Below are 9,399 nucleotides of genomic sequence, written 5' to 3' on the forward strand. Positions count from 1 at the left end.
TTCTTCAGGAAATTGTAAACCATCCTCAATGGCCATATTGTGGAAAACGGTACATGTATTGACAATTTTTGCTGCAGTAGTTGGCGTATAATGTAGTACGCGATGTTCAATAAACAACGAAATCGCATTTTTAAAATTCCATTAACACGTTCTATAATAGATCTTGCACGGCAAAATGTATTGTTAAACCTCTCTTTTGGAGATTCAGGCAATGAATTTTTGAATGGTGTTATAAGCCACGGGTGTAAGGGATAGCCTGCATCGCCTATTAGAATTGAATACGAAGAAAGCAAGCATATAATTACAATTACATTCTGTATTTTCAATCAAGTTTTCTCTTACCTAGTAAACAGAAGCGTTCATTACCATAAGCATAAAATCTTCGCATCAAAGGTTGAACGTTACTATTATTCCAAATAAAGGTATCATGCGAACTTCCTGGATATTTTGCATTGACATTTAAAATTTTTAAATCAGCATCGCAAACCTGCCAAAAAATATGTGTACATTACATTGGATATATATATATATATATATATACAAGATATTTTTATTTATTTATTTAATTATTATCCTCTTAGAATTTGACTTACCAACTGCACATTTAAAGAGTGCCATCCCTTTCTATTTATATAAACATTTTCAGGATACACTGGATGATTATTTATTGGAGGAACAATTGCAATATGTGTGCAATCAATACATCCAATTGCATTAGGGAAGTTAAATTTTTCAAAAAATCTAAACCAAAACTTAAATAACATTCAAACTAAAAAAAAGCAATAGAAATATCAAGTTCAATTATCAGCCAAATACCTGTTTCGAGATGCACGAACTTCTGCAATATTTCTAAAAAAGACGTTTTCTTGAAATATCTCTGGTCGATTAAACACATCTATGACTGTGTGAAGACTTCGGCTTACTGATGATTGACTTATTGCAGAATATCTGCCAAGACCAATGTCTAATTGATAACTACCGGTTGCGAAGAATTTCAAGGCGGTCAGTACCTAAAAATTTAAAATCTTCATAATATTACAAACATTTTCTGTTTATTTATTTATTTACTTTTAGTCGCATCAGCTACATACAATTTAACATTATTGGTAACTTAAAATTCGTTAACAATTTATTGCTATTATTTTTTATTATAATAATTACTTTGAACATCCAACGCTGATCGTCGTGCTGGTATGAGTTGATATTGACGAACTATATCAATTATTTCTGAAACTCTTTCTTTCGTTAAACGATACACTTTTATAAAGCGATTTCTTGATAGCTCTTCAAAGGGATTAGTAGGAGCATACAACCGCCGAGGATAATTATCCTCATCATCAATTACTTCCAAATTATTGCCAATATGATCGAAATATACATATCTACGAAAATTATCTATTTTTTCCTAACAGGATAACTAAAGGATTTACTGTTTGGCGATTTCTTGATAGCATTTTAATGAGGTTATAGGTTCAAATGTATTAATGTCACTTACTCACAACACTTAATAAAAGTCCTTTATTTGAAATTAATTATTATTTACCTGGTGCACGTTGACGTGATACACTCAATATGTGAATTCTTTTGTATGATGAGAACTAATTTTACGATCCGTCAACGGAACTCTTTACGTACACGAAACTAGTTCCGTTCACGAAACAATTCAGCTATCGATAGTCTTCCGTTGACGGAGCTAGTTCTGTATATGGAAAAGGATTCATGTGCGTCGAGAACAGGGCCTCAGAAATCTACTACGTCCACGCCGTTGTTCCTGAGTAGCGCTAAAAGTAGGATAGTAGATAGAACGGGTGCACCTGTCAAGGTTATGTGAAGGTTAACTTTTTTTTGTAAAATGGATCTCAATATTTCTCATTATTACGGACCATGGAGAGACGCTATAAACTTTGAAACGCTGTAACTCACTGAAAAATGGTCCAATTGCAAAAAACAAAAACTCGTTGTATTCATCTCATTGTCAGCTACAACTTTTACTTCGAGAGAAAAATCGCCTCCCATTTAAAAAATGGCCGCCATGATGAAATCTCTAAAGTAGCGCCATCTACAATTAAATTGATAATATCATCATCTTGCCCCCTCGAAGCCATATAATTTTTGTCTGAAACATTTTGTTCTCAAATTAAAAACAAATAAGTTTTTAGGGGTGGTACATTAAAATGACTCACCCTGTATATACAGGGTGTCCCATTTTAACGTTTCCCCTAAAATATTTCAGAAACACTGCGTTAAATCGAAAAATGTTTCAAACAAACGTTTTGTGACTTCCAGGGGGACATAAGACGGTACTATTGGTTTGACCTTGGGTGGCGTTGTCAAGGTCAGGGCAAGGTCACTTCGAATTTTTTAAATAGAACCCCCAATTTTTCATTGCATATTCCCATAGCTTACCTCGAGAGCTTTTCAAAACACTATAATGAAGTATTTTTTCATTAAGTACTTTTCGAGTTATAAGACTTGAAAGTTACAATACCCATTACTCAAGTTGTACCACGCGGATCAATTTCTAAGGTCATGTGAATATTCTCAATGGTGAAATTAATTTTGACTGTAGAATAGGACAGATCGACAAATTTTCAGACTCAAATGTTGTTGGTTACATACTTTCAAGGTCAAACAGTAGGTAGTTCCTAATTTTAAAAAAAGGTACAAAAAAAGCGCCAAGTATACGCGCCTGAAGTTCTTTCAAAAAAGGACTCTACAAAACTAATGATATGAACAAATTGCGCCAACTCCAATGGGTATTTATGCATACTAATGACAGGAAATGTTATCATCTTACAGTTAATGTTATTTAAAATTACTGATACAAACATTATAAAAATAACAGATTTAAAAATTAAAGGTGTACCTACAGAAAAGATCTGTATTGGTGCAAATATATATAAAATTATTAGTGGAATTTTTCATCAAGGTGAACGTACAATTGATGGACATTATACAAACATAGTACGTGCTAAAGGTACCGAATGGCAATTAATAAATGATTCGAAAGTACAAAAGTGCAGTTGGCCTCGAAATGCTAAAAATGCATATATATTTTTTGCAGAAAAAATATATATAAAAAATTTTTGCAAAAAGCAATGAGATCCCATTAAAAAAACCTTATAAAGGTGAAAAAAGTATTCTAAGTACATAAAAAATCTCACCTTGTATGCAACAAAAAGTTTAAAATGCTATTTATAAAAATCAAAACTAAATATGAAATCAATAGTTAACTAGCCAAGTCCCTCGAAGCAATTCAGTTTGAGTATTTTATCCAAATGTTTTCCATGCATACTCTCTTATCACATGACGACATTGAAGTACTTTTTCTGCTTTGCTAACAAAATTTCTCTATGTGATTTACAATATTTTTTATTATAACTTTAACAATATAACTTTACTTTCACATAAATCATTGTTACGAATTTTATAATTTTATGCAATGAATGTGGTAGCGCTCGCCGTTATGCAATGAAATTCGTGGTATTGATGCAGTCAATCTCTTTCTCACTAACTAATATGACGTTGCACCACGTCAATGACGGCGACAACAACGACGACGATGTTGCACCACATCGACGACGACGACGACGACGATGACGACAACGATGACGTTGCACCACGTCGATGACGATGACGACGATGACGTTGCACCAAGTCGATGACGACAACGACGACGACGACGTTGCACCACATCAACGTCATCGTCGTCGTCGTCGTCGTCGTCGTCGTCGTCGTCGTCGTCATCGACGTGGTGCAACGTCATCGTCGTCATCGTCGTCATCGTCATCGACGTGGTGCAACGTCATCGTCATCGTTGTCGTCGTCGTCGATGTGGTGCAACGTCGTCGTCGTTGTTGTCGTCGTCGTCGACGTGGTGCAACGTCATCGTCGTCGATGTGGTCCAACGTCGTTGTGTCGTCGTCATCAACGTGGTGCAACGTCGTCGTCGTTGTTGTCGTCGTCATCGACGTGGTGCAATGTCATAGTCGTCGTCGTCGATGATGTTGCTTGCAATTACTTGCAATTTATGTCTTTATTGTGAAATAAAACATTTCCTATATATCACATTTTTTATAGTATTTGCGATTTATATCTTTATCGTAAAATAAAACATTTCCCGTGAATACATTTTTTAATAATAATTAAAATCATTTTTAATTCATAATAAATTAAATCATGCATGTGTGAACAACAGCTTGAGGGACAAAATCGCTTTGCATGTGTATGTGCGAACATACGTACGTGAGTCTGAACCAGAATACGGAAAACGGAACGTCACGATTCTAACGTACGATTATAATATCTCAGGATTGTCTGCACCAATCTTATTCGAACTGATCGCGATCGAAAGCTCGCATTCACATTTTATTATACAAGTGCCGTTAGATTTTTGATTACGGCTTTAATTCCTGAGATATTTTAATCATAAGTTGATATGACCTGTCAAATGGCATGAATTCCAGATAAGCTACTTGGTAGCGCGCGACGTTTATGCAATGAAATTGGTAACACTCGATATTATACAGTGACTCTCATTGTTCGGAACCTTATTTTTGATTATGTACTTGGTGTCACGATGCTACGCGTCGCTTGATATAGTAAAGTTAATAAACTAAATAAAATAAATATTACTTTTTATAACAGGGTGTCCCACGTAAAGTGTCCAATCGCTCTGCTGCAGGTAAATCTCGTTAAGGTGAACTAAAAAGTCTTATACCATTTTGCAATTAACCATGTAAATTTCGAGTAATTAAGTAAAGAAAGTTCGCTAAGTCAGCGGACGCGATTGGCAGCGAGGGAACTAGGCGTGACTAACGTAAAAAACGGCTAGTCGCGCGCGCGACGCGATATCAGCGAGTATCAGATTATAGCGGCAGGCGAGACGACTTTTTGTGATGAATAAGAAACGGCTAGCCGCGCGCGCGACGCTATAACAGCGAGTATCGGATTACAGCGGCAGGCGAGACGACGTGTGGACAACACTTTCTCGGCAACACGAGCACATGAATAAGACGCTGAGAAATTATTGTCCACGCGTCGTCTCGCTTGCCGCCATAATCCGATACTCGCTGATATCGCGTCGCGCGCGTGACTAGCCGTTTCATTCATGCCTACTTCCCTCGCTGGCAGTCGCGTCCGTTAAATTAGTGAACTTTCTTTACTTAATTACTCGAAATTTACATGGTTAATTGCAAAATGGTATAAAAATTTTTTGTTCATCTTAATAAGATTCACCTGCAGCAGAGCGATTGGACACTGTACGTGGAACACCCTGTATAAAGTATATCAAATAAAGGTAAAAGTTCAGAAAAGGAGACCCCCTCCAATGACCTTGACCTTGACATATGTTGTCAAGGTCACCCTCCTGCGTGACCTTCAAGAGGTTTTAGCCGTCGCTCGTTGTTCGTTAAAAAGTTATTAACAAAATAAGTTTAGTGGTTTTGTATGGATTTCGGACTTTTCATACGAAGTAAGGACCTGAATTTGACATATATTACAAAGGTCACTTCCCCGAGTAGCACGTAGAAGGTTTCACCCGTCGCTCGTTGTTTGTTAAGAAGTTATTAACAAAAGAAGAACAAAGTAAGAAAAAAAAAATATTTCAGATTCATATACTTTATTCAGCAATATTATTATTAATAGGATAAATTTGCAGAAACTCAACCTAACCTAACCTAACCTAATCCGGTTCTATTTTCCGAAACTGGAGCCCAGAACACATACGCTTCGCTCCTCCCCGCCAAGGTTAAGTTAGGTTAGGTTAGGTTAAAGCAGAGAATACTTTGTATTTAACTGTTTATGCTTTTGGTTAAAGTGAAGAATACTTTGTACTTATATTAAAAGAAACTATTCTATATATTAACAATTCACTGCTTTAAATGACTTTCCTTTCTTCGTTCATATACATATTCGTCGTTTATATCTTTCAATATTCAAAATAACTACTATATTTTCGTAATTTCTTTTGGTAATAACTTTTTCATAAACAACGATCGACGACTAAAACCTAGTGCGGGTTATTCGGGAAGGTGACCTTTGTAATATATGTCAATATCATGTTCTTGCTTCACGTGGACAGCTAAAAATTCCTGCGAAATCATTAAACTTTTTTGTTAATAACTTTTTACTAAACAATGAGCGATGGCTAAAACCTCCTGAAGGTCACTCAGGAGGGTGACCTTGACAACATATGTCAAGGTGAAGGTCATTGGAGGGGGGTCCCCTTTTCTGAACTTTTACCCAAATAAATATAATATTGCTTTTCTGTGTTATATATTTTTCAGTAAGTTTTAAAATAGTATATATAAAATTAATATAGTAATATATAAAATAAATCTGTGCTAGCACAACAGCCGCTAGTCTTAGGGGTAGGTTAACTAGGTGTAGTAACTCTCTAAGAGAGTGGGTCCCAGACACCATGACACAGCACGTCCTCAGGTTGCGGATAGAGGAACGGCCTCTATGTGGGGCTAGCTGCGAATAAATTGAATAAGCAGCCGCGGACAGCCGACTGGAAATGGCCCTCCTGTTCGGGGGTTGGGCGTAGGTCTGATAAACTCACACCGTAAAACGACTATTATCAAGAAACAATCAGAAGTCGCCATGGATTCTTTCGGGGTAAAATTTTCCGGAGGTAAAATACCCCTCCGTTCGGATCTCCGGGTGAGGGGTACTTCGAGGAATTCATGCGGCACAAAATCGAAAAACGGGGGGGATATTAGGGTAGGTACGTGGAACGTTCGAAGCTTATATAGATCGGGCGCGTTTCAAATGATGATACGGGAAGTAGGGAGATACGGAACGGAGATCGTCGCGTTACAAGAAACTAGGTGGGACGGGAATGGGGCAGTAAATTCGGGCGCGTATACACTACACTATGGGGGGTCGGAAACCCATAGTTTTGGCGTCGGTTTTTTTATTAACAACAAAATCTCGTCCGCGATCAGGAATATTAGGTTCGTCAACGAAAGGTTAGGGTTACTTGTCGTACAAGGTCGTTGGTATAAAATCGCGATAATAAACGCATACGCGCCAACCGAAGATAAGGAAGACGAAATTAAAGACGGATTTTACGACGAGCTCGAACACATCATAGATCAGTTACCAAGCGATTATATGAAAATCGTGTTAGGGGACTTTAACGCGAAAATTGGTAAAGAGGAAATTTTTAAACCGACCATCGGATTGGAAAGCCTACACGATGGCAGCAACGAAAATGGTAATAGGGTAATTAATTTCGCGACCGGTAGGAATATGATTATCAAAAGCACGTGCTTCAAACATAAAAACATACATAAGCAAACGTGGATTTCTTCGGACGGAAATACGATTAATCAAATCGATCATGTTCTCGTGGATAGGAGACGACACACGAATATTCTTGATGTTAGGTCGTACAGAGGGGCAGATTGTGATTCAGATCATTTTCTCGTCATTGCAAAAATTAGAGAGCGTCTTTCGACAAGGAAAAATAAAGAACAGGCGGCCGGAATTAAGCGCATAAACGTACGTAATCTCGCGGAAGAAGACAACGGCGTCAAATACGCGGTCGAAGTAGTTAATAGATTCGAGGCATTAGAAGAAGTCGACGAAACGGAAGATAACGCGGTTAATAAGCAATGGGAAAACGTGCGGGATGTTGTGATTAAATCGGCGGAAAGTACGATCGGTTATTGCAGAAGAAGTAAAAATAAATCGTGGTTTGATTCGGAATGCGAAAACATGATTAAAGAAAGAACTAAGGCGCGGTTAAGATGGCTATCGGATAAATCGGACACTAACAAAGAGGTATATAATAAAAGTAGTAAATCGGCCAGGGATTTAGTTAGAAGTAAGAAGCGTCACTACTTAAAACGTAAGGTAGAGGAGATCGATGAAAACTGTTGAAATAAAAACGTACGTGGGATGTATATAGGAATAAATAACTGGAGAAAAGGGTTTCAGCCTAAAACGGAGATGCTCAGAGACGAAAACGGGAATTTAATTACGGACACGGCAGGAATTTTGGATACGTGGAAAAATTATTTTGATCAGCTGTTAAATGTTCAATTTGAAAATGATCCGGCTGTCGAAAACTTAGAAGTATATACGGCGGAACCTTTAATCGACGAACCGACGGTGTTAGAAACTAAAAACGCAATTAAAAGGCTCAAAAATTACAAAGCTCCGGGTATAGATTTGATTCCGGCAGAACTATTAAAATTGGGGGGAAATAAGGTAACGAACGAAATTCATAAATTAGTTAAAATTATTTGGAATAAAGAAGAGCTGCCGGAACAATGGACAGAATCGTTGATAGTTCCGATTTTTAAAAAGGGGGACAAAATGGATTGCAATAATTATCGTGGAATTTCTCTTTTATCAACTTGGTATAAGGTTTTGTCGAACATTTTACTCGCGAGATTGACACCATACACGGAAGATATAATCGGGGATCATCAATGCGGATTTAGGAAAAATAGGTCAACTTCGGATCAGATTTTTACTCTTCGACAAATTTTAGAGAAAAAATGGGAATTTGGTCAACCAGTCCATCAATTGTATGTAAATTTTAAAAAAGCATACGATTCAATTAACAGAGCGACACTGTTTAAAATTCTGGCCTATATAGGGGTACCCAAAAAATTAAATAGTTTAATTCAGGCTTGTTTAAAAGAGACAAAGGGTAGAGTAAAAGTCGGTAACAAAATCTCAAACACTTTTGATATTTATAGTGGGCTAAAACAAGGCGATGCATTATCCCCTCTTTTATTTAATTTAGTTTTAGAATATGCAATTAGAGAAGTACAGAAGAGTGGGGATGGCCTGCAGTTGAACGGTAAAACTCAAGTTTTAACATATGCGGATGATACTGCGTGGCTAGGCGACGATAAGGAAACGATTATAAGAAATGCGGAATTATTGATAGATTATGCTAAATATCTCGGTTTACAGGTTAGTGTGGAAAAGACCAAATACATGGTAACTAGTAGGGATCAGGATAACGATAATTTATAGGTTCGCGATAATATATTCGAAAGAGTAGACAATTTTAAATACTTGGGAACGATTATTAATCAGGGAAACGATACTGGGGTAGAACTTAAGAAAAGAATCAACGCGGGAAATGCAGCCTTTTATTCGGTCCGTAAATTACTTGGGTCGCGGTTATTATCTAGGCGTTTAAAACTTAGAATATATCGAACCATTATTCTCCCGGTAGCTTTGTACGGAAGTGAATCGTGGTCACTTACTTTACAAGGTGAAAAGAAATTTAGGGTTTTCGAGAATAAGGTATTACGGAAAATTTTCGGGGCGAAACGCGATGAGGAAACGGGGGAATGGCGGAGGCTACACAACGTCGAACTGCATAAACTTTATGATAGTCCGGATATAATTAATGTAATTAAATCACGC

At 37.1% G+C, this 9,399-nt stretch overlaps 1 protein-coding gene across 1 annotated transcript; it reads left to right on the plus strand.

Annotated features, from left to right (window-relative positions):
* The first annotated feature begins 6,481 nt into the window (after positions 1 to 6,481).
* Positions 6,482 to 8,032, plus strand: LOC113562380 (craniofacial development protein 2-like). Its single transcript, XM_026971796.1, has one exon. It carries the CDS (start codon positions 6,607 to 6,609, stop codon positions 7,888 to 7,890), a length of 1,284 nt encoding a protein of 427 aa, XP_026827597.1. The 5' UTR covers positions 6,482 to 6,606; the 3' UTR covers positions 7,891 to 8,032.
* The last annotated feature ends 1,367 nt before the right edge of the window (positions 8,033 to 9,399 follow it).

The sequence above is a fragment of the Ooceraea biroi genome, chromosome 8 (genome assembly GCF_003672135.1).
Source record: "Ooceraea biroi isolate clonal line C1 chromosome 8, Obir_v5.4, whole genome shotgun sequence".
In the NCBI taxonomy this organism is placed as follows: domain Eukaryota; kingdom Metazoa; phylum Arthropoda; class Insecta; order Hymenoptera; family Formicidae; genus Ooceraea; species Ooceraea biroi.

Coding starts and splice junctions, on each gene's coding strand:
- LOC113562380 (XM_026971796.1), top strand. CDS start 6,607: ATGGATTCTTTCGGGGTAAAATTTTCCGGAGGTAAAATACCCCTCCGT.